This window comes from Budorcas taxicolor, chromosome 22, assembly GCF_023091745.1.
Source record: "Budorcas taxicolor isolate Tak-1 chromosome 22, Takin1.1, whole genome shotgun sequence".
Classification (NCBI taxonomy): Eukaryota; Metazoa; Chordata; class Mammalia; order Artiodactyla; family Bovidae; genus Budorcas; species Budorcas taxicolor.
This window is the reverse complement of record NC_068931.1, coordinates 49,117,757-49,145,261: the sequence shown is the minus strand read 5'-3', so window position 1 is coordinate 49,145,261 and position 27,505 is coordinate 49,117,757. Positions and strand designations below refer to the sequence as shown.

Here is a 27,505-nt window from a genome sequence, read left to right as displayed (position 1 = left end):
CGCGGATCTTCCATGTAGGCAGCCGAGGCTGGCGAGCCCGACACTCGGGAGCCACTGCGGGGGGGCCTCTTTTTGGGGAGGCGCCGACCCGGGTAGGCTTCGCCGCCCCCAGGGAAGCGGCGGCCGCGTTCCTCCGGGGTGCGCCGGGGCCCGAGAGCGGCGCACGGCGCGGGCCGCGCGGGGTGGGGCAGCCGGAGCGCAGGCCCCCGAGCCCCGGCGGGCGCCCCCGGGCCCCCGCGCGCGCTCCGGCCTCCGGGAGACTGGCGCATGCCACGGAGCGCCCCTCGGGCCGCCGCCGCTCCTGCCAGGGCCCCTGCTGCTGCTGCTGTCGCCTGCGCCTGCTGCCCCAACTCGGCGCCCGACTTCTTCATGGTGTGCGGAGGTCATGTTCGCTCCTTAGCCGGCCAACGACTTTTCTCCTCGCCTCCTCGCCCCGCATGTTCAGGACCAAACGATCTGCGCTCGTCCGGCGTCTCTGGAGGAGCCGTGCGCCCGGCGGCGAGGACGAGGAGGAGGGCGCGGGGGGAGGCGGAGGAGGAGGCGAGCTGCGGGGAGAAGGGGCGACGGACGGCCGGGCGCATGGGGCCGGCGGCGGCGGCGCAGGCAGGGCTGTCTGCTGCCTGGGCAAGGCGGTGCGAGGTGCCAAAGGTCACCACCATCCCCACCCCCCAGCCGCGGGCGCCGGCGCGGCCGGGGGTGGCGAGGCGGATCTGAAAGCGCTCACGCACTCGGTGCTCAAGAAACTGAAGGAACGGCAGCTGGAGCTGCTGCTCCAGGCCGTGGAGTCCCGCGGCGGTACGCGCACCGCGTGCCTCTTGCTGCCCGGCCGCTTGGACTGCAGGCTGGGCCTGGGGGCGCCCGCCGGCTCACAGCCGGCGCAGCCGCCCTCCACCTACTCGCTCCCCCTCCTGCTGTGCAAAGTGTTCAGGTGGCCGGATCTCAGGCATTCCTCGGAAGTCAAGAGGCTGTGTTGCTGTGAATCTTACGGGAAGATCAACCCCGAGCTGGTGTGCTGCAACCCCCATCACCTTAGCCGGCTCTGCGAACTAGGTAAGAAGTTGATCCCCGCCCACCCGCCCGGGCCCCCCCTTCCCCCCGGCACTCGGGTGGGGGGAAGAAAAGCCCGATTGGGCTGTGGGTTAGTGCAGCCACCTCGCCGGAGGGGTGTGTGTACATTTCCTCCTGGGAGGAGATTTGGGGGACGAAGGTAGAGAAGGGACCCGGAGAAACTGGAAAGGCATTCCCTCGGGGTTCCCTTCCAGTTTTCTCTCCTCGGCGGCCCCAAGGGCGGGGGGGTGGCCCCTGGGCCCTACTCATTCATGCCCATATTCTGCAGACATGGGGTTATTTCCGGATCAGCCCAGGGGGTGCAGAGAGAAGTGTGTGTGGGGGGGGGGAGTCACGCCTCCCCCGCACGGAGAGCGGCGTTGAGGTGTGTGGCCGATTTGGATTCGATCCAAGCCCGCCAAGGAAGGCTCGGAGAAGCGGTAGTAAAGGCTGGAGAGGAAGGCTCCCCTTTAGGAAGGAAGGGGGAGCGTCACGTCGGGCGCAAGGGGCCAGGAAGCCTGCCCTGGCCGGCGCAGATTTGGGTTTTGAGGCAGAGAGAGCAGGATAGGAGGCCGAGCTGTGTACCTGCTCCCAGCTCCGCCAGCCCGGGGTGAGAGAGAACAGGCAGTCAGGGGAAGTTGGGTGTCCCCTACTTTCTTCAGCGCAGGAGAGAGAGCAGTGTAACCGACCGTCGGATGGTTTGCCCCCAGACTACTGAGTTGGGCCCCGGGCTCCTCCGTTGAGACCCCGGGGCCCTTCTCCTTTATGCTCCCAGCCTTCTCCATTGCATCCCTTTTCTCTGCCTCTTTGTGCGGAGGCGGGGTGCACCTCGGGCGCCCACCGATCCAAGTTCCCCAGCGCCCTTGGGGTGCACCTTCCGAGGGAGCTGGGCAAGGGGGAAGCCCGTGATCCCCGCGCGGGTGCGGGGCGCAGCGGCGGTGGCGGAGATGAACTGCGCCCCGGGGGGACGGGGCGGGGCGGGGGGCGGAGGGAGCAGGGTCTGAAGTTCTGGGACGCGAAGTGAGGCGGGGGGCTTCGTCGCCCCCCGCCCCGTGAACTGCGACGTGCGGCGGCCGAGCCGGCGGTTTGCAGCCGGGCCGGCCGAGCGCGGCGGCGGCGGCCGCAGACGTGGAGGAGCGCCGCGCCGAGGCTGGCGCCAGGCGGCCTCTTTTGTTTATCTGACAGCTAAATATCAAGGCAATCACCGCCTCGCGGCCCTGCCTCCAACCCCCACAGCTAAGACAAACAGTTGGGCTAAAAGAATGCCTCTGTTATCATAAGTTTCTATCTCTCTCTCAGGGCTCAGCCTTTATTTTCTCTTTCTTTTTTAATTCCAGAGTCTCCCCCTCCTCCTTACTCCAGATACCCGATGGATTTTCTCAAACCAACTGGTGAGTAGCTGATTTTAAAAATATCCTTCCTGTCTTAAGTTAGAAATGGAGGCTGTAGAACGCGGATTTGTGTGTCTAGGCAGGCTTCGGGAGACTTTGGACTTGCCCTGAGGTGGTTATAGGTTTCCTCTGTTGGCAATTTAGTGGATTTTTTTTTTTCTTTTTCTTTTTTTGTTGTGACTGGAGCTGGAGGTAATGTGTGTGTGTGTGTGTGTATACAAATATATCTTTCTTTTTGCAAAGATGTTTCTTAGGTATGCTTTCCATTTTGTTCCTTTTCTTGTATTTGCACTCCATAACCCAAGCTGATTCAACTCGGCGCATAGACTCTGGTCCATGCAGGTCTAGGGAGCCAAATGGGACAGGGTGATGGAAAACGTGGGAGACTATGTGAGTGCCAGAAGTATCAGTGGGGAGATTGGAGAGCCTGATGGGAAGGAAGACTTTGTTTAGAAAAGTGTAGAGATGACCTCGGTTTGGGGCAAGAGAATAGAAAATTTAAGGAGTAAAGGCAACAGCCGCCTCCCCCCCTCCTAATTTTCTCAGAATTCCTAGTGGGGGCCTTAAGAGTGTTTAGCATAGCTCTGCCTGCCTGTCGCTTTGTCACTGGGTGGCATTCAGCCAGGGCAGAAGCCCCACTTGAGGCTGGCACCAGCCCTGTTGCATTTGTCTGCATTCAGCTCCTGGCTGGCAGTGCAGGGGAGAAGGGAGGAGGAACCGCAGAGCTGGGAGGCAGCTCCGATGGGCCCTTGTTTCCTGGAGCCGCTTCTTACAGGGGGGAGGTTCCTGTGCCTGCAAGTCTGAGTTGTAACTGTGATGGTCTTACTTTGCCAGGGTTCTGGGAGAAGGAGAAATGAAGGGTTGGGCCCCATTTCCCTCTTGGAATTCTACAGGTCCTTCCGCCTCATGAGTTTTGGCTGTTGGGCCTTTCCCCCCACTAATTAAAAGTTTTGCTGGGGCGTTGTCCTAAATTAAATACTTTAATGAATGGTGTAAGAGAAGCCCGTGGTCTCCAGCCAGCCCTCCCTGACTCCACACTCCCTCCAGTCGGAAGGCGTTGCTGCTTGCCTGGTGCCTGTCTAATAAGTGGCCTGCGAAGCATATGATATTTTGCTTTCGATTTACAAAACACCAGATAAATGGTCATTAATGAGGAGATAAACCAGCTCTGTATTTGTAACAAACGTTAACTGAGATTACCAAGGTCTGTTTTCTCCAAGAATGTAACTTGACTGGGTTTTTGGCATCAAGGCTCAAGAATTCTTTTATGAGCTTAGTTCTCCAAGGGGCCCTCTCTCTCCTGCTTTTTGTTTTTCCTTTGTAGTCTTCAAATGTGGAGGTTTTCCTTAAAAGAGAGAGAGGCCAGTCATCTTGGCCCCAGGGTTAAAGACGACTGGAGGAACTGTTCCGAGAGAAACTTCCTATAACCATAGGAAAGAAGGCCCACGTTTTGTTGGGTTTCCTGGAGAGATAGTGGGACAGATCCGTCCACCGGATTCAAGCAGTCACCATCTCAGGCCAGGACCTCATTTTCAGCGAATGGAGTGATATATTTATTCATTAGCAAGTGTTGACATTAGGTAGCAGAATGTGTGTAAACAGAGAAGCCACAAAGACAGGAATGCGCCATTCCAAGGGGGAGAAAAGTTCTCCAGACCAGCCAATAGGAAGTGATTAACCTGCCAGTCGGAAACTCAGACAGCTGGTTACTCACCCAGAATGTTTGTGTAAAAGCAAAACAACAACAACAAAAACAAACAAAAAAGTAGCCCCCTCCCCCAAACCCAGAAAACCCTGAAATTAAAAAAAAAAAAGGAATGAAAAGTACCGTCCTGCTGTAAGGACATGAGGGTGCTAATAGGTGAAGCCCCCATGTCTCCTGACACGCTGGAGGACAGCCAGGGCTGGCTTTGTTGGCTGCTGTGGCCAGGGGCACTGAGGTCAGACACACATCTGAGATGCTGCCCCAGGTTTCTCTTTGCCTTGTACGTTGCGGAGAGTATTTGGCTGGGGAATTTAGATCAGCTGCTCTCACTGTAAAATTTCCGAGTCCAGGTTGAATTTTTGTCCTTGGGTTACTAGGTGAGAAGCAGCCATAAGGTTTACAGTGGAACGTTATTAAAATCTTAACCAGTTGCACAACTAAGGGAATCTCTTCTGCAGAGTCTCCAGCATGGGCAGAGGCGGTGGGGAGGGGCTGGGGCCTGGTCCCCCTGCAGCCTTTGGAGGAACTGGTGGTTGTGGTTTAGTCATTAAGTCATGTCCAACTCATGGACTGTAGCCCACCAGGCTCCTCTGTCCATGGGATTTCCCAGGCAAGCATACTGGAGTGGGTTGCCAATTCCTTCTCCAGGGGATCTTCCTGACACAGGGATCGAACCTGGGTCTCCTGCATCGTAAGCGAACTCTTTATGGAGTGGGCCACCAGGGAAGCCTTTGAGGGAATGCCAGGGCTAAAAGTTGGGAGTTCCATTTTGCTATGGTTCAGGCCGCTCTACTGCGGCCTCTGGAATGGCCTGGCTTTGGTAGACCTGATTGCTAGGTGGTTCGAAGTCAGCAGGATCTTCTGAGAAGGGGCGCTCGCCATGGCTGAAGGAAGGAGCAAGGTGTCACCCTTATACCAGGGGTAAGAGCAGGTTATTAGAATGAGATCCCAGTTTATGGAATGGGGATGCTGTGTGGGCTCTGCTTCCTGTTTTCTCTGTATCTGAAGGTCTGAACTATTTGAAGAATGTCTTGGGATGGGAGGGGGGCTGATGTTGCTGGGTATATGTTCCTTGCTTAGGCCAGGGACCCCAGTGACCAGTGCCTCTTGGCAGATCAGGCCTCCAAAGCCTAGCTGAGAAGTCTGAGACTTTGCTCTGCACTTATTTTTTCAACTCAGGCCACTCTTTTTTTCCAGGCCTGTTTTTAAATCTAGAAATGGTTGAAGCAGTTAGATGATGCATTCATTCACTCATTTATTGGTTTGTTCATTCGTTCAGTCATTCTACAGGCCTGATGATGTGCCTGCCTAAAATGCAGTGATGATTCTGATGCACCAGTTTGTCCTTCTGTAACCAGGGCTGTGGGTTGGGGCAGAGCTTAGGGTATAGTGGTGGGCGGGGGGACTCCTCTGTGCCAGATGGTACTGAAGGAAGCTCAGAACTAAGTTGACAAGACAATGCTGGCTGTTGGGAAACCATTCTTTGAGAGAAGAGGGGATACCCAGCTTTGTCACCTTGTATCCCTTGGAGCAGCTCATTCCAGGCACGCGTCTTCAAGGGCTCTCTTGCTGCTGGGAGAGGGAAATGAGTCTCCCACAGAACCCAGCACTTCTGGGGAGCAGGTGACACAGCAGAAGCTGACACCCTGACTTGGGAGAGCTATCGCAGCGAAGCTCTTTTTTTTTTGTGGGTGAGAGACGGAGGTGTGGCCTCTTGGCCCTTTACTAGCCTGGCAGGACCTAGATGATGCTGAAGACTGTCTCAGCTCAACTACCTGCAGGGAAGAGAGTGAGGCCTGTTGGGGAGGAGAGGGCTGAACCCTTGGGTAGGGCCCAGCTCACCGGGTGGCCCCTTGGGCTACTCAGTGACGCCTCAGTTTACCTAGGTGCACGTCAAACAGGTATACCTTGCTCCTTCATAGAGGTGGTAGGGAGACCTAATTAATGTTTGTAAATCCCTCCTGAGATCAAAGGCGCTGCACGAAGGGCAGAGCACCATTTCATAGAAACGCTTGTAGTTGCCGGTGTGGAGCTGGCTTACCTTTGATCTGAGACCAGCTGACAGCCCTGGTCTCGGTCCCAGCTCTACCCTGAGATGCCGGGCCCTTCCTTTGAAACACACCTTGCCCCTGGGATTCAGCCAGCCAGAGCTGGGGGCAGTGGGGGCTGGCCAAAATCATCATGTTTAAATGTGGGGGTGTCTTGCCTGTCTGTCCATCAGGGTGAAGGCCATCGGAATAGTTTGGAAAGTGCAGGGTATACACTCTTTAACCAGCAACTCCATTTCCTGCCTGCCCCTATTGTTTTCCATTTGATTAAGTGTATCCTGTAACACTGTATATTCCTGTTCAGAATTAAACTTTACCCTGATAGGATGCGATTACCCGCATGGTCTTTTCTGTCTCCCCCTGCCTGATGCTGCCACTCTTCGGCCCGCCTTTCCCCTATGGAGAAGAATTCTTGGAAAGTTGTTTTTCCAATCTGAGAGAGAATGCAAGAGCGGGATTAGAGAGAGAACCTGAGACTTGGGGTGGGGTGGGAGGGGGGCAAGCCCAGCCCCAGCCCCTTTTTACCCAGGGAATGGAGACAGCTGCTAGGTCCCTAGAGAGCTCCATGGCTCCTTGCCTCTGGGCACCTCTTCGCCTTGGCTTCCTATTTGCCGTCTTGGCTAAGCGGTTCCAGTGGGAAACTGGTAATGCACACTCCATGGACATCCTGCTAGTGACCTGGAGAAGGAAGGTCTGGGATTTGCACCATCTGATCTGGTGTGACTGCTTTGGAGCCAGGACACTCCTTTCCTGAGCTGGCCTTTCTCTGTGGATTTCCTAAGTTGGGCATTGGCAGTGATGCCCGATACACTTATGGGGTCTTGTGTGTTTTTGTTTCATGGGACTAATTAGTTGTGGTTCGTAGCCATTATTTTTTGTTTTAATTGCTTGGAGGGAGGTTGTGGAGTCTATTTCTCAGCTGGAATCGTCATTATCCTCATTAACATTTAGGTCACTGTCTTGAGCACCTGAGGGTGGCAAAGACATTGAAGAGGTTATAGACTAGTTCAGGCAGACAGGATCTGAAGGTAAAAGAGCAGGAAAGACAGTGGAAGGCAACTCCGCAAGTGCCGCGTGCCAGAAAGATTTTTATAGGGACAGAGGGCAGGGAGCCTTGCAGGTCTGGGGTTGCCCGGGAAGGTTTCCACACATGGGGAGTTTTTGGATTAGGTCTGGAAGGGGCTGGGAGCCTTACTGAGAATGTTCTCTGTTCTCTTGACTTGAGGGGGCTTCACCCAGGTGCGTACATGAATAAGATTCTTTGAGTTGTTCTTGAGATTTTCTTGCACTTTGCCTCTATTAGAAAGGGAAACACAGTCCCTTCAGCCCAACGCCCGTTTCTTCTTAAAGAACTGGGAAGTCTGTCTGTAAACAGGTGAGAGTGGTGGCGAGGGCCACTGGATCCAAGCAGAGAGGCCATGCCCTTGATCTTGCCCCGAGAAAGGTGGCTGGGAGAGAACCTGGGCCTCCTTTGTTTGACCTTGGGAACTACCTGGTTTCCTCAATGGGGGACTTGCAATAAAAGAAAAAAATTCCAGCAGTCTGTGATCGAGTCTGACTTGACGAATGATTAACTGGCTGTCCGGAGCCCAGACGGGTGACAAGGTGCTGTGGTCTGTCTCATGATGGGTAGCAAAGCCTGAGCAGCGCATTAATAATCAGCATCGCGGCTGGGAGTCAGCTGTTTGGAATGTGTGGTTTCTCTTTAATGCTGCTTAGAATGTGCTTAAAAATTAATCTTGGTGTACTTATTTATTTATTTGTGTATTTATTTCTCTCTCCTTCTCAAATCCACAGCAGACTGTCCAGATGCTGTGCCTTCCTCCGCTGAAACAGGGGGAACGAATTATCTGGCCCCTGGGGGGCTTTCAGGTGAGACGCTTTTCTCTTATTTTCCCGGGGATTCCAAGGCCTTCTGAAATGACCAGAGATTTTGGAGGACCGGAGGTGGCCTTCTGCCACCCCAGCTGGTCTGGAGTTAATCCACGCTTTTATGTGCATTAAACTGGACGTATCTGCGCTGACTCGCGTTGCCCTTCAGCTCGAGATTCTAGGCCCACCGCATAGATGTGGAAATGGGGGCCACCTGGGTGTGGGCTGTGTTTCTCAGTTGTTGTTAAGCAGCTCCTGGCTGGAGGGGCTTCGCTTGGTGCCTCTGGTGTTCTTAGTTCTTGGGTTTAAGCTCTTCTCTTTCTCTCAGTGCATCAGGTGCCTTGAAGGGAAGGGATCCACCTTTTGGAAGCTTGTAGAAGACAGATCCTGGGTGTAGGATGGGACTTTAGAGAAGATGACCTCGGTGCTTCTCTGCCCATCCTGCCTCCCGGTCGAGCTTCCGGCCAGAGTCTACAGTGTGTGTTGGGGATGGATAGATGGGTCACTGCAGATAGCAGGCGCTGACACTGAGCCAGCGGGGAAGGTGTCCCTCAGGGCCCACAGGTGTGAGCGAGGGGCCTGAAATTTGCCCCAGCTAGAGGGTTATGGAATTGGGTGAGGGGCACTGGATAGCCTGAGCATCCTTGTCGCTGAGAGACGGGAGAAGAGAGTGATAAACTTGGAGATGCTCATTACCAATGTAAGTGGGAGACATTTCCATTTTGTTCTAAAGACGTCCTGTTTCCACCTGCTTTTCCCACCCCAGTATGCATGCCATCACAGGATTTTCTAACAACTAGCTAAAACAAGAGGGGAAGTAACCTAGGGGAGAAAAGAGAAGACCCAGTAGAGCTCTGGGCATTTGCCTTTGGGACATTCGTGTGGGTAGGATCGTGGCAGCGCAGGTGGAAGCTGTAAAGGCTTCTGAGAGGGGACTTCTGACTGGTCAAGTGCCACTCAGTCTTGTTCCTCCCAGCCAGTTCCCGCTGCAGGAATTGATCTTGCCGAGAATGTCTTCAGGGAGACCCTTGTTTGTTTTGATTTCAGCACAGTATATACTCTGGCTGTTATCTGAGACAGAGGGTATTGTTTACTCAAAGCTCCTAATGAGAGCTGAGCAGGAAAAAAAGAGGAACCCAGAGAGGGCAGGGGGCTAGGGGGCGTGAGGATGATCGTGGACCGTGGCGGTGGAGGAGGAAAGAACATACAGGAATGTGTGAGTTGTGTCTCTTCTGCTTTCTAAAGCTGAGAGGGTTCCGGAAAGAAAGGCCAAGGAGGAAGAAAGGGTCTGGGTGAAATCGTGCACTCAGGATGTTGTTAGACGGTTTTATTTTTTAAATCCTGAATGTGCAGGAGTCCCAGCCCCTCCGAACCACATGAAGTAAGCAAGGGAAGTGGTAGCTTTTGAAAGGGGGCTTTTCGGAAGGTTTGTTTTCTTGATAACATCTTGTCTGTCTCCTCTTCTGGAGGAAGTGACGACCAGCCTGGGCCACCAGCCTCCTTTCCCGGCCCCAGAGCCAAACAGTGTGACAGTGTAGCCCCTTCTGAGATGGGTGGGCTTCCAAGAGTTTTTCTAGTCCTGGAAAGAAACTGGGGGTAAAGCAATCATGAACCCCCCAGCCTCCAGCCCCCATAGTAACTGCGGCCATTTCAATAAATGAGGAGCTGCTAGGAAGGAGTGCTTGTCTCTGAAGGGTAGCATGGTTCAAGGGAACTGCAAAAAGAAAAAAAAAAAAGTGATTGGGGGGGGGCTTCACATGAAAGAGCATTTGTTTTGAATTTTAGCTCTTGATTTACTAATTCCCAAGGCTTCAAAGTTTGAGCTCTTTCTTCTTTCCGTTCAGAGTTGGAGCAGTTTATTAATAATGTGCTATGGGGGGAAATTGAAGAAACTGTTTCTTGGGTTGTTGCCAGTGGTTTGGGGGTATCTGGAGGGGAGGCGATGGGCACTGAGAAAACCCAGGGCTCCCATCTCTGCAGTGAGAAAGCCGTGCCACCGCCCCCCCAACGCCCCCCGGCAAAAGATGACTGTGGTGGCCCAGGTCCAAGGTGGCGGGTTTTGCAAATGGAGTATGCCCAAACCTCCTCCTTTCAAAGAAGTTGATCTTTCCATGGGGGGTGGTGGGGGTGGGGGTGGCCAGGATGAGGCCAGTTGAGGGGGCCGTGCACTGGCTGAATGAGGCAGGGCTGGGTAGGGGAAGAAAGAAGGCTGGAGGGGGTGTGCCTGCCGTGCTGAGGGCCAGGCCAAGTGGGCATCAAGGTGGGAGCAGGGAAAGCGCCCACACACCCCTGCCCCCACCTCCCCCTGGAAATCACCTCTCTGAGTGTCTCTTTCACAGGCCCCCGTCTGCTGTTTTCCTTCCTGTCCTGCCCTGGCTGAGAGCGGGCTTAATGAATGGGGCTCAGTTTAGGGTGGGAGGAAGGTCGGCAGCGGGAGCCAGGGCTTGATTCTCTTGGCAGGGGAAGAAGGGAAAGAAAAAACAGTGGTGTGAAAACGTGGTGCCTCAGAGGTGGGGGTGGGGGTGTGCTTGAAGGCACGCCCCTCCTGAGATGCCGGGGTGACTCCAAGGCTGGCCCTTCCCTTTCCTGCGAGGAAGGGGAGTGGGCGGGCAGGCGCGCTGGGAGCCGGCCCGCTGGCTGCAGGTTGGAATTCCAGCCTCGCAGCTCGGGGCTGGCCGGTGAGACACAGGCCCGAGCCTCTGGGACTCGGCGAAACAGACCCCACCCCTGCAAGTTTCCTCAGTCTGGGAAAACGGCACACATTTTTAGAAGGCTGTGACTCGGTTCCAGGAGATTGTACTTTCATTTCTGACAGCCGGCTCTTCGAGACAGATGGATTGCTCGGTGCTGGTTGTGTGTGTGTGTGTGTGTGTGTGTGTGTGTGTGTGTGTGCACGCGTGCGTGCACGCGTGTGTGCGGGCTGCAGACATACAGATAGACAATCCCGTGCACACACACATGAGTGGGCAGATGCCCGTGGGCAGGCTCTGAGTAGGCCTGGGTCCCTCTCACTCGGGCGTCGGTGAACGACAGACAGCTCCTCCTTGAGGATGTGTGCTTGGGGCCCAGGGAGTGTTTATGGACTGGTTCTGAATCGTGATCGTAGGTGTGGTACTTCTTGAAAGACGTGTAGAACAAATCCTGTTGTTGGCATGCATCCTGGACCAGGCGTCCCCACCTTGGAGAGGTCTGACATCGATGGGAAGCTTCTGGGTTCAGCTTGGTGGTGGAAATGGAAAGGATTTACTTGCAGAGCTTTCTCTGTATCACTGGTAATTGAGAGCATGCATTTGAAACTGTCATCTTTGCAGCCTCCATCTGCAGTTTGGGGGAGTGGGGGAGCTTTCATTCAGCTTGTCTGCTGTCCAGATTTGGGGCGGGGAGGTGGGGGTGTTGAAGGAGTACCGCCTCAGTTGTGAGCTCTAGGTTGTTCAGCTGCAGACCCATCATATATTGATGTCTGAAGCTGGTTGGGCCTCCCTGGTGAAGGGCAGGGATTAGAGGCCAGCGTCGTTCATCAGTCATTTAAACTTCAGAATGGGGCTTCCCAGGTGGCACTTGTGGTAAAAGAACCCACCTGCCAATGCAAGAGGTGTTAAGAGATGCTGGTTTGATCCTTGGAGGAGGAAGTGGCAACCCACTCCAGTATTCTTGCTTGGAAAATCCCATGGACAGAGGAGCCTGGCAGGCTACAACCCATGGGGTCACAGAGAGTCGGACACGACTGAAACAACTTAGCAAGCAAGCAAAACTTCAGAAACGGTGCCACTTTTGAGGAGGGCTTCCCGGATAGCTCAGTTGGTAAAGAATCTGCCTGCAATGGAGAACACTCCTGGTTTGATTCCTGGGTCGGGAAGATCCGCTAGAGAAGGGGTAGGCTACCCACTCCAGTATTCTTGGGCTTCCCTTGTGGCTCAGCTGGTAAAGAATCCGCCCGCAGTGTGGGAGACCTGGGTTCGATCCCTGGGTTGGGAAGATTCCCCTGGAGAAGGAAAAGGCTACCCACTCCAGTATTCTGGCCTGGAAAAACCCGTGGACTGTATAGTCCATGGGGTTGCAAAGAGTCCGACGCGACTGATCAACTTTGACTTGGAGGAGGGAGGTGGAAGGCAGTGGAGACCTAGTACAGATGTGTCTGGGGGAGGGGGCTGAGCGAACCCTCTCTTGCCTGTGCAAAACCATGCTCATTGGAGACATGGTTCTATCAGCCCAGGGGAGGCCTGCTCCTTTGCCAAGGTCTTCAGATCCATGTATCGCTTCTAGTTCTGGGTGATGGGAGTGCCCTTAGGCCGGCATCCATTCCAGGAACGATTCTTTCCTCTTCTTTGATGCCTGCTGGCGTCTCTGAGAGCCTCAGAGGAGAGTCTTCAAGAGCACCTGGATAATATGAAACCGTGGTCCTGGCTCCGTCCACCGTCAACTTGGGCCCAAACCAAGTAGCTTAGGCAAGAGCGTTCCATCCTGTTTTTAAGGAACGTTATTCATCTGCGTTTGTTGTCTGGTTGGGAACAGTGATGGCAAACTGGGAAATTGGCCTGGGTGCCTATGTGTGTGTGTGTGTGTGTTAATGTCTCCTTGCTGTGCCTGGAAACAGGCAACTTGTGGTTTCTCTGGCATCTCTAATGCCATGGGGAGTGGGGTGGGGGTGGGTTGAGTTCATCTACGTGGCCAAGAGCATGGGCTTTGGGGGTTGTCAGACGGAGCAGCCCATGTGACCGTGAGCAAGCCCCTTATCTACCCACTCCCTTCCCTTCACACCACTGTGAGGAGTGACAGTCTGGGTCTCTGGGGACCCACAAGTCTCCTGGTGCCAACCTGATGACTCAGGCCCAGGCCAGCTCACCTGGTGCACACCCAGTGAAGACCAGTCACAGACAGCAGCTGAGACTCTGCCTCATCTGCAAGGCTTGAGGTCATGCACTCAGCCCTGGAGAAGGGCTCACTGTTAAACTCCCTTTGTCCTGGAGAGAATGAGGCAGTCAGGCAGGAGTCAAATGCAGGGTGACAGCCTTTAAAGTCTCTGGAGCAAATTGGGGCTGCCCTGCCGGCCAGACTAGATGGGCTGCTGCCTCAGGCATCCTGTCACCGAGACAGAACCTGGCCAGCCCGTGGCGGGGGGGGGGGGGGGGGGGGGCGGGGGGGTCAGGTGAGGGTCAGGTTCTGGTGTATCTCTTGGCCACAGTCTGGGACACCAACCCCCCCCTCCCCAGGTAGGCTTTGCCTTAGTAGAGCCCAGCTGTCGGCCTCTGGACCTGAAGAAAGGTCAAAGGATTCATGATCCAGTGGGCTCCCTGGGCTTCTTCCTTGCTGCTGTTACTGTCCGGCGACGCTGCTCCTGTATACAGTGCTCGCATTGATGCTCCCATCACAGCCGGTGTCTTAACCCAGTGGGAGAAAAAAAAAAGGCACAAGCAGGGGTCTCCAGACCTGCCTGCACGTTAGGACCCCTGGGATCTTTCACCTCACAGTCTGCTGGCACGATCCCAGCATCAAGTGTTTTTTGAGGCTTCCCGGGGTGATTTCAAGGTGCAGACAAGTTGGGGAGCCTCTGATGTAGGGGGTAAAAGGATCTCTGTTCCCAGGGGCAGTATCTCTGGTGGCCTCTTGGTGGCTGTGCACAGATTCTGTCTCTGCTCCTGTGGTGAAGAATTCGAGTGTCTTGCTTGTTGAGCCTCTTCTCAGCTAAGACATTTGCTCGGTTCTAGGGGCTTTCCCTGGTGGCTCAGCGGTACAGGATCTGCCTGCCAATGCAGGAGACGTAGGCTCAATCACTGGGTCGGGAAGAACCCCTGGAGAAGAAAATGGCAACCACTCTAGTATTCTTGCCTGGAAAATCCCATGGACAGAGGAGTCTGGCAGGCTCCATTCCATAGGGTCACAAAGAGTCGGTCCTGATTTAGCAACTAAACAACCGCAAGAATTTGACAAGATGTATTAACTCTGCCCCTTCGTCCTGTTGGCTTTGCTGTAGTGAAGGACATTGTAAAAGTGACCTGAGACAGGGTTTCCTTTCAGGATGGTGAAGGTGTTCTGGAACTTGCTAATGATGTTGCTCAGCTCTGCGGGTGCTGTCAGTGTTGTTAATGGTAAATGTTATGTGATGTGTATCTTGCCACAATCTTAAAAAATAGTGACCTGCGGTAGCTTTTAATACATGCAGGTATTTAGATAGTGCCTGAGAAACACTGGCTCTGGAGGATAAAACACTGGGAGCTATTGGAGGTAGACACTTATATCCAAAACATCTCTGAGGTCTCGCATGGTGGGGGAGATTGATCAAGGGCCTGTCTCTGTGGTTTTTCAGCCTTTCCTTTTCCATGCTGGTGGCAGAAAGGAGAGACAGGAAAGTTCCCTGTGGCTCATGTTCCATGGCTGACCTTTAAGCAGGGGAATAAGTCCCCTTCTTCCCTGTCTGCCCTGGACACTGTTTTCCTCTGGGCAGCCCAGGGTCTGGTAAGCAGCCCTGCAGGGACTGTCTCCCAAAGCCTGGGGTCCTCCTGGCTCCCGCTGGGCAATCTGGACCCCTCCTCTGGTCCTGCTGCCTGAGCCTCTGGTCCACGTGCCGTCTTCCCTGAGGCTGTAGGGCTGCAGAGGAGGCTAGTGACTCGTGCTAGCCCTGCCTTTGCAGGAGCCCTGCGAAAGGATACTGTACAGTGTGACCACTGGGAGGTCACCACTGGCCCAACCGTCTCTCTCGCTCAGCACTGAATGGCTAGCCCAGTCTGGCTGTGTGCCTACTGTCACAGACAGGCTTCCTCTCCGGGCTATTTTCAGCGGGAAGATATTATTAACTGCTGAGGCACAGTTCTCAATTTAGTGGCTAACACACCAAGAAAGCAACATTCCCTTGGTGGCGGCCGCTCTACCTAAACACATTGGCTCATGGTGGGGTACTGCCCCCAGCCCCCTTCCACTTCTCCCCGTGGGGATCTGCACCTCTAGCCCACTTTCTGGGCCAGCTGGGACTGTAGATTCAGCAGCTGCCATAGAGAGAAACGAGGCTTTTTCTTAAAGCCGACTCAGTTAGAGGTGTAGACAGTGATCGTGGTTTATATTCTAAGATGAGGAGTTCTTTGTGACTGGGATGGGGCACTGCACGGAAATAGGAACTTTCTATGGAGTTTAGGGCAGTTGTTTAAACCAGGGTGATAACTTTCACCTTGGAAGTGAAAAGGAAATATTGGGACAAGACAGGAAATTGCATCATTCCTTTTATGAGAAGAACTCCAGAAAAAAGTGGTTCATGAAAGGTAGTGGCTGCGAGGAGGCCAGCCGGGTTCTGTTTTGTTTTGTTTCTTTCCTAGCCCCTTCTTTCCCTTCCACTCTCTGGAGAACTTTTAGGCCATTTCCATTTAAGAAAGAGGCTGTTTGAGAACTTTATGTTATTTTTATTATTAAAAAAAAATTTTTTTTTTTACCAGAAGGGTCACCTTCAGTTGAAATGTTAACGGCAGCCTTATTTCCCGGTTTACTAAAGAATCTTTCATGACTTTTTCGGCTTCCTTCCCCGAGTGGTGAGGCTGAGCAGCTCTTGGCTGGAAGCGAATTTTGGTTTGGCTACACAGTCTTCTTCGATGCTGAGCCCCACCCTGTGTCATTAGCTCAGTTTTAACTTGCAAAAAAAAAAACACATACACAAACAAACATATTTTGGGGGGCAGGGGGTAGGTAGGAATCTACTGATGCCCATAGCCGTTTCACCCCAGCGTGGGCTTCCCTTGACCACGGTGCCTGACACCTGGAAGTCTGGGGCTGTCTTTATTTACAAGCTCTGAGCCTCCTTTTGCTCAGGGAGTCCCTGCCTTAGCTTCCTGAGTGTCTAGTGCTGGGGTTCTGGTGAAAAGAGGTGGCAGACAACAGTTCCCCTGGTGCAGCTGTGCCCGGGAGCTATGCTTTGCCCTGGGACATGGGGGTATCGTGGCCCTCAGTCACCCAGTAGCTTCCCCCGGAAAGAGGGCTTGTGCAGCCCTGCAGTGGAGAAGGTGGGGTTGTGCCGGGTGTGAAAACAGTTGTCATTTTACTCATCTCTGAGTTTCTAAGTTCCCTCTTTGACAGTCATTGTTCTCTGACGGGGGCGGGACATGGGACAGGACCCTGACCCAGGCTGCCAAGGAGCCATCTTTAGGATGGATACCAGGAAGAAAGAGGTTTGTATGTGGCCGGCTTGCTCCTTTCCCCGCCAGCTTTTTTTTTTTTTCCTTATTGGGCTTTGTTTTGTTTTCATAACACAACAAGGGCCCTAGGGGTGTGTAAAAGCATTGTGGAACACTCGGTGAGGGTAGCCTGTCCCGACCGAGCAGGACGCCAAGGCAGAAGGCTGTGGGCAGGTGGTGAGCCCACAGAGGTTGCCTGGCCGGCGCCTGGCTTGGAAACACCTCGCGGGATCAGCCGCAGCTGGCAAGGAGCTGAGGACAGGGGCTCTCTTCCTGCCTGTGCAGGGAGCCTGGGGCCAGGCCTCAGCCTTTCTGGCTGACCCCTGCCTGGAAGGCACCCTCCCAAATAGGTGGGTTCACACGGGCCGCCTCCTGCCAGTTCTAAGCTGGGGTGGTGGTGGGGGTGGTCAGTGGGGGACCAACTGCTTTGGGAGAAGTCAGCATGTCCCTGTGGTACAATCACTTAGTGGTGATTTATTGAGCACCTACTGTGTGCCAGGCTCTGCCGGCACAAAGAATGTAGTTCTTGGACTCAGCAGAGGGTTACGGTCCGTCTGAAGGTGTTAGTGGGTCAGTGAGGTGGAGGGTCCTTGGAACAGAATTTGGCAGCTTCCGAGCTGTGGGGTGAGGTGTTGTTGTAAGACACAGCTGAGGTGCAGGGGCGGGCCTGGGGCTGTGCTTTGGTCGTGTTGTCTGTTGAGAGTCGAGATAAAGCAAAAGCTTGTTGATAAACAGAGGTCTGTCTCCCCGTTCCTGTGTCTGTCCCTGCTCCCCACTCATCTTGTTGATGGTGAGATAACAGCCCGTAATAGCAGGAGGTAGGGTTGTAGTCCAGACCCTGGGCGTACCTGGGAGCACAGCTGAGCACGCAGTGGGGGCAGGGGTCATCTGGAATGGTAGCATTTATATCTTTACAGCCACAGGGGAGGTGGGACGTTTCCAAAGCCCAGGAGTTTGACTTTTCTAACTCTGGTGGGCTTGATTCTCATGAAGGCCATCTCGGGAAGCAACACTTGGTTTTTAATTTAAAATCTGATGGTCAAGTCCATTTTTGAGTTCCCAGGTGATTTGAGAGGCTCTGGCCCGCCTGCGGGTGGGTTTCCACCGAGGTAATTTAACACCTAGTTACCAAGGGCTTTCATGTTTGCTTGCATCCTGCCCCGGCTGTTCCCTGAGGCCGACTGATGGCTTCTTGGGAGTTCACTGGTTTCATTCATTCGTTCTTGCTCCTGTGTCAAGTCCGAAGAGCTGTTTTGGCCTGGGGTTTGTTCTCGGACAGTAAGGGAAGGGTGGATTTCAACTCCAGTTTCTCTCTTGCAAAATAGGGAGTTTCTATCTTTTAGACTCAGGTCACCAAGCCTGGACTGGTGGCTCTCGTGTTTACTCATTTCTGTGTTGCTTTTTTTCTTTTTTTTTTACTTTTTGACATGGGGTTAACAGGAACAAAAAAGGACGAAGCCCAGAAAGGACTATGCTGTCAGTAAGCTCGCCTATCTGCCTTTGCCACCTGGAGTTTAAATATCTGTCGCCCTTTCCCACCTTGCGGTTGGTCTGCTGAAGTCGGCAGGTCTCCTCCAGTAGGCTCAGCGAGCTTCTGGGGCTCGAGAGGGCCAGAAAGAGCTGCTCTGCTCAGAAAGTGCCTGGGGACCTTGCCAGCCCCAGGGCAGCCTCGCAGCCAGTGCGGCCCCTCCCCCTCATTAATCAGTAACCTGGAGGGAAAAGCAGGAGAGGTATTCCTCCTGTGATCTGGGTGCACAGGACAGTTCTTAGAAATAGATGGGCCCCACCTCCAGCTCAGTGGGATCAGAGTCACAGCCCCGCTTCGGGTGTTTCTGGGGAAGAGACCTGGCACTGGAGGGCTTGCAGAGATTCAGAAGCCTCCCTCATCCCCCAGCCCAGTGTTTGTCAGATGCCCAGGAGGGGTTTGGAGAGATTACAGTGGGAGGGAAAGTGCCCACCTTCCAGGGTTCCTCCTCTGGGCTGAGGTTGGAGGCACAGCCACCAGCTGGCTGCATGGCCTTTGCAGAGCCATTTTTGCCCTGACCTTAGTTTTTTCCTCTACAAAATAAGCCAGTGGACCTGGTCCCCACGCCCCTTGCAGCACCAAATGGCGTCCTGTGATCTGTGATTTTTGGTTCTTGGATTGGAAGGTGTGTGAGAATGAGACCCCTACTGCTGAGGTGGTGGGTAGCTAATGGTCCCTTCCTTTGGTGAAGAAAAAGATTGCTGTTCTTCAGGTTTTTTTCATTTGCAGACTCTTTCAAGAATGAATGAAAGCAGAAGGATCATTTCCCCCAGAAAAATGCCAATATTTGCAGGTATTTCCTGGGGTCCTTCCCCCCAGCACCCCCAACCGTGGAATCCTCTGTACTCCAGGGTGAACTGGAGAGGATTAGGAGAAGCCGAGCCTTTTCCCCCAGAAGTGGAATTGCTGGGCACGTGGTCATCCTGTGTTGGGTTTTTGGAGGCAGGGCCATCCTGACTTGTGTGTCTGCATAGATGGATCACAGATCACTTGGGGCAACCAGGTGGGCTTGAGGCTGAGTTCTGGGGTGGGGAGGGTTGGGGGTGGAGTGAGGGGTGCAGTGGAGGAGGAGGGGTGGCCTGGCTCTGCAGTCATCCAAGCCAGACTAGAACCACATTTATGCCAGGCCCAGAGACCCCTGAAATATGGGGCACACTGCACAGAGCCTCGGGGGCTTTGAGAAGGAGGGTCCAGGGTGGGGGGACTGGAGACTAAGGGTGGGAGGGCCTTCGAGGAGTGCGGGGTGGGGGCTCAGGCCTAGGAGGTGTCCTGGGTGCTTGGGAGTGAAAGGGCTGAGCAGTGAGTGTGCCAAAGCCAGGGAGATTAGATTACGGGGCAGACAGAAGTAATGATTAACTTGTCCTGTCTGCCCACTCTCTCCTCTCTGTCGAACTGTTGTTTTTCCCTGCAAGTACAGTGCGGCCCTGGCCTGGCCCTGCTGTCGGGTTGTAAAGAAAGAAAGAATGAGGGCTGGGAGTGAGTAGGGGGGGGGCGGGGGGCGGGGAGCCAGGGAGCTGGCCGGAGAGGAAGGCTTTTCCATCAGATCCAGCATTGGAATTTATTGGCCGGAATGCAGTAAACGTTCAAAATGCCATCCCGTCCAACAGTTTTCATAATTGTTATGGAACAAGGGGAGCTGGGGGAGGGGAGGGATGAAAAGGACTTTTGTTTCTCTCTGGATTTTTCCACATCTTCGGACGGTTTCTCTACCCTCTAGAAAAAATATATATATATATATTGAGAGTTGAGCTGGAGGAGGGTGGGGGACGGGGTGGGGGCAGGGCCAGCATCTGGGGCTGGAATACCTTGCAGGGAGCCTGGAGGGTCACTGCGGGCCCCCCAGGCTTTATTAAATCGAGGACCGCAGCAAAAGCAGCTCCGGCAGAGCCTCCAGACATGCAGAATCAGACCAAAGAACTGCCCTGCACCTCTGGGGGTTGTGTCCTTTCACAAAATTGGCTTATTCTGCATCTGTGTTTGTTAAGATTCTTGAAGGTGTTAGCCAGCGAAACTTACAAGTGGTCTGTAACAAGAAGAAAATGCAGGGCTTTCTCGTGGTTTTAAGAGGAGCTTCTTTTTTTGTTGGATTCACATTTGTGAGTGGCTGCAGACCCCCAGTTGAGAATCTTCCTGCAGAATTTGGGGGCGATTTTAGGACCCGCTGCAGGTGGGGATAGGGGTGGATGAGAGTTGTGGGATATTCCCCTCCTTTTCATGTCTTCGTGGAAGTGGCCAGGATCCTCCCCCCAGGGGAGCAGGTCGGTGAGCAGGTGACAACTGTGCAGGTCTGCGGGGCCTGTGTGTGCAAGTGTGTGAACCCCCTTTCTGAAGGGAGCTGCTGAGTTATGTGGGGAGGGGGTGATGGTGGGGACTTAGGCGTTGCACCATGGGATGGATTGAAATTCAGACTTGCAGGATGAGGCTGGATGCACATTAACCAACAGCCAGGGAGGCCCTTTTACTGTAAATATTATGAATGGAGTTGGCTGGGCTGGGAGTCCACACCCTTCCTCTGAGGCCTCTGGGAGCCCAGCAGAGCTGGCCTCCTCAGAAGGCAGGCAGCCGGGTGCACGCTATAATTTGCGTGGCTGAAGGCTGGGGCACAGGAAGCCGAGTCAGCCGGCTGGCGAGACAGATGGGAGCTTTTGATATGTGTGGCTTCCCGCCCCTGCCCGGCGCTACCCTCAATTATATCCTCTGATGGCAAAACACTGCTCTTAGGAGAGACCCCTGGGCTGGGGCCCCTCTGACTCGGGCCATCTGAGGGGCTCTGGAGGGTGGGGCTGGGCCCCGTCGTGGGGGAGCAAGGAAGTACATTTTACCTCTAGTAACTGATTACTCATCACAATTTTTAAGGCACAGTCACGAATCTTCGAGACTAGCAGGATCTGCCAAGTGTGTAAGCTTGGGGAGTTTGCAGGAGGAAGGAGGGTGACGATGAATGAGAAACTTAAGGGCACCAAGCCCGGTGGGCATTGGAAATAAAGTAGTGATACAGGCCACCCTCCCCTGAGGACTCACTTCTTCGTGGGGGCCATGAGTGATGGGAGACAGGAAGAACGCAAGTTTGTAACTCTGCAGTTAGGGGAAAAAAAATTGGGTTAGAGATGGACCCGGCCAAATCTGACTCCCATCTCCTTTTCCTTCGGATTTTATTTTGTTTTTGTTTTATTGTTGCAAATGAAATACAAAAATGTGCCCTGATCCTCAAAGTGATTTTCTTAACTCTCCGGAAGGTCGTAAAAATAAATGGAGCCAGTGTTGTTTAATACTGAATCTCCCCGAGTGGAGCCAGAGCCCAGCAGAGCCCAAAGGGGGCCCCTCACCCACCTTCCTGTTAGCTGTGGGCAGGTCAGACTGTGACTCTTGACAGGGCAAAGCTGCTTGACCAAGGTCACAGAGCAGCGGCTTATAGGTAAAGAAGTCTTTTCACTCCTGGCTTCTTGGTGCGAGGGAGCCGGATTCCACACTTGGGGACAGAGTAGGCATAGCGTTTCCAAAGTGGGCTCTGAAGGACACTTTGTTTTTCCCTCTGGCGTTTGGAGAGGACTGGTGTGGCTTTAGAGGCCTGAAGTGGCTGCCCACCCACAGCTCACACGAGGCCGTATTCTGGCCTTGAACCCAGCTCTGCCCTTCAGCAGGTGATGGGTGCCTCCACCTGCCTCAATCCCCCTCCGTTAACATCAGGACGCTAACACCATGCAGCTTCACGGGGTCCCCTCTCTGTGAGCCCCTTTCCACTGGGTGTAAAGTGTCACCCCAGAACCCTTCTCCCCTTTGGGGTGAGGTGGGGGTGTGGTGGGGTGTGGTCTGCATTTTCTGAGCACTTGGAGAACCTCCGAGGTGATATGCCCCCTAAAAGTTGAGAACCTCCAGTGTGGCTGCTGGCCAGGCCCGGACCTCTCACGGACTTCTAGCAGATTTTCATAACACCAGTGAGGCCACTACTGGGAGCTCTGTTTTAGGGAGCCTTGGGAGGCAGATTTGAAGGGAGATGTCTGACTCCATAGCTGGGAGATTGGGCCCAGGGATCTGAAGAAGCACCCTGGCCTTTGAAGGAGAGCCGTTGGGACCCTCTGCCCATCCCCAAGTCCAGCCACCTCAGTAGAGAACCTTATTGCCAAGCTCTGGGAAGGAAAAAAAAAAAAAATCCAGCTTTTTCCTTCTGCCTTCTTCCAGCCAGAATTCATTCTTGATCCCTTTGATGCAAGAGCTTGGGGTGGTGGTGATGCGTCTCATCTCAGCGTTTGCTGGGTACCTGAGAGTTAACCTGAAGCATTTTGAATTAGTTTCAGCCCCCATGGGGAGCTTGTGCTAACCCCCAGAGCTGTCTTTGCTGCCCCCGGAGTCTAGGGGAGCAGCTCTGGCGCCATCTTTCGAGTTCCGGATGAGGCTGTCAACGTGGCCCATTAGAGCTGACCCCAGAACCCAGACTGAGCTCAGACGGCGCAGCAAGCGTTTATGTGTTTCTTTTCGTTTTTGGCCATTTGCTTCCCGAAAACTGAAAACCAGTGAGAGACTTTTCTTTAATTGTGTTGAGGGTGAGATTGGATGGGACGGGTTGGCACTATTATCTCAGTCTCTGTCTCTGGAGTGGGCTGGCTGCTCTCAGAACAGCCAGTTTCCTGCCCAGGGTGGGGACCCAGGCTGACGGGAGCTGTTAACCTTTGGGATGACTGCTTAGGGGGAGGACAGGATGAGGCAACCCTCGATGGCGCCGGGAGTCCCGAGGAGGGAGGACCCTGGACCTGAGAGGCGAGGCGTGGCCGTGTTTGCGTCCCAGGGTTGCTGGGTGTACTGCTGGGCCTGCATGGGGGCCCTCCCGTTGCCCTCCTCGCCTGGGTTCCATCCCCAGCCGCCTGCCCCGCTGGACCACTGTGGGGGCGGGTCGAGGAGGGTGGTGGCTCGCAGACCCATCCCACTGTTGGTAACGAGAATGTTGGATAAGAGAGATTAGTTTCTTTATAATCCAAGTGCCTCTCAGAGAAGAGCATTCCAGCCCCCTGCAGCCCCTGGCAGTGGGCACGTAGGGCTCAGTGGGTGCCTGCTGCTGTGACTCTGCTATCTCGGTTTCCCAAGAGCATCCTTGTGAAAAGTCGGATGCCCCTCCCCCACCCCATCAGCACCCCTTCTGTGTGTGGACTCAGCTCTCGTGTGGTGGCCCCACTTCAGATGTTCGCAGGATCCCCCGGGGTGCTTTGGAACAGCTCTGCCTCTCCGGCCTATGGTCACCTTCCTAAGCTGGAAACTGGACACGGTACCATCGAGACCCTGACCTTGACCTTTTCTCTGTCCCTCCAGCTTTTTCTTTTCTTCATCATCTCCTCACACCTTCAACTAAAGAAAAAAATTCCCTCTCTTACCTACAGTGTGGCCTTGAGGTCTGGTCACCCTGTGCCATTTCCATTCCGGGCGTGAGATTCATTCATGAGCCTCTGGCTTTCTAGAAGGGTCTGGTCTGTTCATTCATGACCAGGGTAATTAAATAACTCTTTGTGCGAGGCAGGGAGCTCCTTGTTAAGTGGTCTTCCCTAATGCAAGTGCAAACACGAGGCAAAGTCCTTCCCCTTCTCCACACCGCCTCCCCCCTTTTCCTCTTAAAGGGTAGATTTTTATGCTTTAAGGGAAATTGGGAAGTAGGGGGGGAACAACCTTAAAGGAATTTTAGGCCGATTCAGCACTTTTCTGGGGTTGCTCCAAAAATTCCCTGCACTGTAATAAAAAGAAAAAAATTGTGAGCAGGCATCTGATTAGTTCGCTTTTTACAACACAGCTTTTCTTTTGGATGCTTTAAAATGCACAAATACGGTTTTAAGACAAACCCCTGTACAGTTTTCTGAGGAGGGAGAAGTTGTTGAAAATACCGGAAAAGGTTATAAAAGCTGAGGGAAATTAACAAGGGACGGTGAGTTGTGCCTCTGGAGATTCAGTATCAGCCCCCAGGATACGAAGACCCCTCCTTGGTCCTTCTAATGAGGTGGGGGGACTTGTTTTTCTGTACACGGCCCTCCTGGCTCCTCACCTCGAAACCTGGGAAGCCCCAGGAGCTGAGCGTCTGCACAGACCTTTGTGGGGAGATGCTTGTGGGCTGCGGGCCTGGTTCAGGGAACTGTGTTTCTCTGAAGATGCTGCTGAGGGCTTCCCAGAAATGTGCCCAGATGCCGGTAGTTCAGGGCTAAGGAGGGGAATCCAAAGTGGCAATTTGGGGTATTGCACCGTGCTGCTCGATGTGGGCTGCGCCCCCTCTGGTGAAGGGTTTGCGTGAGAGCCTGTTTTGTGCTCAGGGTTAGAGTTCAGGAGCAGCAAGGAGAAGAGGTATCAGGGTACCAGGGGACTGCAGGGTGACATGGGAGGGTTGGTGGGGGTCCTCCTACCCCCTACTCAGGGCACTTTCAGTGGGCTTGCAGGGGGCCTTGTTCACATCCAGGGACACCCACACGCTGCTGTTTCTCTGGGCTGGGCCATTCACCTCCACAGAAAGAGGCTCTTTGCAGGGGATGTCTGGAAGCAAATTGCTGGGTGGACTGGCGGGCTGCACAGATGAAAGAGAAACCCACCAGAATGCACCACCCCCACTACTGTTGGGACATCAGGCCCCAGCCCCCACCCAGCTTCCCCTGCCCCCCTGAGGCCCAGCAGGCAGACAAGGCCCACACCCAGCTTCCCCTGGCCCTGGGGGGCCTGGTACAAGGGCCACTTGATCTTCAGCCCCCTGCCCTTCTCTTCCTCCTCCCCCGCAACCCCCACAAGCCCTCTGCTGGAGAGGGTGCCAGGTTTCAGGGTAGCCACTCCAAGGGTCTCCTCAGCCTCCCTCCCAGCAACTCCTTTTCCAGGCCAGTTTGTTGTCCCCAGTGGGGATAATAGCACTTCTTGCAGTTTGAAACACTCCCCCTCCGACAAGCAGGAGGGGAGGGCAGGCGCCCCGTGCCTTGCAGAGGAGTGCCTTCTCCCCCTAAGCAAATTTGGACGCCAGAGCGTTTTTATTTACGTGGCTGTTCTGGGTCTTTGGTGTAGCAGCCGTCAGCCCAACTCCCTCGGCAAGAGGGTTCAAAGATTGCCAGCGCTCACGAGTTTATTAGCAGTTGATGGATACTTTGCAGAAACAAGTTAATGCCTGATGACTCACCTTCTGCTCCGAGCCCTTGTCCCTCTCTTGTTTTTCCATATGTTCCCGTGTGTGTGCACACAAACACACTCAGAACACACAGTTGAAGCGAATTCACATTCAGGCACATAGCCTCTCTCGTGCTTGTGGTTCAGAAAGGCCCGTGAGGGTGGGAGTGGACGGGCCAGGTTTCTGGTGTTGATTTTAGGGGTGGGGGTTGCGGGGAGGCTGGACTCTTAGTCTCCCCATTTTGTGTAGCTGATGGGGCAGACCTTTGAGAAGGCCGGGTAGGGTGTCTTGGGGACCACAGCTCAGGCTGTCCCAGGGGGTCACCAAACACATTTGTACAGACTTATTCACGGGACATCATGCAAGGCAGGCTGCTGCTTTAAAAAAACAACAAAAAAAAAGGTAATGGAGCTGACTGGTTCCCAGGTCCTGACATGCCTGTGAACGTTGGAAGGAGTTGGTGTGCTGAGCTGCGCTGGTTACCCAGCCTGCCGGGGCAGCAGGACACGGGCCCCATCACTGCTCCAGCCCTGGCTTCTGTGCTGATACCCCGGCATCGCCCAGGCGCTAAAACCCAGGGGTTCCACAGTCAAAGAGGCCCGAACCAATCCAGAGATGTCTCACACCACCCCCAACCTTGGTGTCCCAAGCCCCCCACCCCAGTACGTGAAAGGCAAGGACTGCAGGGAGGGCGGGAGGAGGAGAAGGCTGCCTGCCCAGCCTTTCCCCATTTTTGTTAACAAATACAAGACTTCCGGTCTCCGCCCTGCCACCACAAACCACAGCGTTCCTGCAGCCTGGCCGGGCTGGGGGAGATTTATGGTTCCCAGTCTGAGGCCTGCCCCGCCGGCTCCAGCTTAAAGAGGAAGGAGGAGTTGGAATGCCAGCCGCTGGAGGGCCCCCCCTTCCCTTCCATGGATCCCCCTTTTAAAGACACCCACCCCCATCCCCAGCGCCTGTTCTGGAAAAATCACCTTGCCAGAATCACCCGTCTCCCCTGCTGCCTGTGGGTAGAAGCATCGTCTAGAAAGGCAGGGGTGGGGCCTCCAGGGGAGGAGGGGAATGGGAGGGGGCAGGGCGCAGGGTTGAGTTGCTTCTCTGGAGGGAGGGGGAAAAGGGGGATGCCGGCTAGAAGGGCCTGCAAGCGTGGCCGAACCCACTGTAGATGTGCTGTCTTCTGTCTGGGCTGTGACACCAGGGTGCGTGCTGTGATTTGGCGTGGAGACATGAACTCACCCTTTGTGTACAGATCTGCTGCTGACGGACACGCTGAAAGTTGTGTTTCTATTAAGAAGCTAGTTTTTTTTCTTTTTTTTTTTCACCCTAAACCACCTCCACTAAAGTTTTTCTGGACAGTGATCCCTTATGACCAAGGCACTGATCTGAGAACCGGGTGACAGGCTCAGAGACTCTAGCAGGTGTTCCTGGGGTCCAGGTCTGGCTCTTTCGTCCCTGGAGCCTGAGGGAAAAAAAGCTTTCTGAGTCCAGGTTTTCTCATGAGGATGACTTGAGGCTGGAGCCTCTGGTCTTCAAGGTTCCATCCCGTTGAAAAGAACTGAAATTCTGGACCATCCATGTAAAACATCTTCTCTAGCCCTAAAACCAGGGCCAGCCAACTTACTGAGAGGTCTTTGCTTCTGAGCTCTGCAAGGATGGGGCTTTGGCTTTGGCCAGGTGGGCACATGTCCTGTGTTCTTGATCGAGTCGGGGGGATGGGGGGAATGAAGGGAAGAGACTCCCCAGTGAGCCCCGTGCATAGAGGCAAGGCTCTTCCATCACGGGGTCGAGCTTTCCAGACTCCCCTTAGGAGGACTGTCCAGCCTGCATCACAGCCAGCCACCTCATACCTCCTTCTGTCTTGTACCGAAACACAGACCAATCATGGGGGTGTATGTATGTGTGTGTCTTGGTTTCAGGAGGAAGAGGAGGAGGCCAGTCTCCATCACCACTGATTATGTCTGCCTTTTTTCTGTCTGTTTTCCAGATTCCCAACTTCTTCTGGAGCCTGGGGATCGGTCACACTGGTGCGTGGTGGCATACTGGGAGGAGAAGACGAGAGTGGGGAGGCTCTACTGTGTCCAGGAGCCCTCCCTGGACATCTTCTATGATCTACCTCAGGGGAATGGCTTTTGCCTCGGACAGCTCAATTCGGACAACAAGAGTCAGCTGGTGCAGAAAGTACGGAGCAAAATCGGCTGTGGCATCCAGCTCACGCGGGAAGTGGACGGCGTGTGGGTGTACAACCGCAGCAGTTACCCCATCTTCATCAAGTCGGCCACACTGGACAACCCGGACTCCAGGACGCTGTTGGTACACAAAGTGTTCCCCGGTTTCTCCATCAAGGCTTTTGACTACGAGAAGGCGTACAGCCTGCAGCGGCCCAACGACCACGAGTTCATGCAGCAGCCGTGGACTGGCTTCACCGTGCAGATCAGCTTCGTGAAGGGCTGGGGCCAGTGCTACACTCGCCAGTTCATCAGCAGCTGCCCGTGCTGGCTGGAGGTCATCTTCAACAGCCGGTAGCCACGCGGGGAGAGGGCAGAGCGGGGGCAGAGCGGGCCCAGTCCAAACTACTTTGCTGCTAATATTTCCCTCCTGAGTGCTTGCTTTTCATGCAAACTCTTTGGTCATTATTCCCCCCCCCCCCCCC

The 27,505-nt window shown here is 54.3% G+C and overlaps 1 protein-coding gene across 1 annotated transcript; it reads left to right on the top strand.

The window, feature by feature from the left end:
- Window positions 1–311: 311 nt before the first annotated feature.
- Window positions 312–27,505, top strand: SMAD7 (SMAD family member 7). Its single transcript, XM_052660404.1, has 4 exons — window positions 312–1,050; window positions 2,385–2,438; window positions 7,989–8,063; window positions 26,840–27,505. The coding sequence occupies exons 1-4, from the start codon at window positions 438–440 to the stop codon at window positions 27,376–27,378; spliced, it is 1,281 nt and encodes a 426-aa protein (XP_052516364.1). The 5' UTR covers window positions 312–437; the 3' UTR covers window positions 27,379–27,505.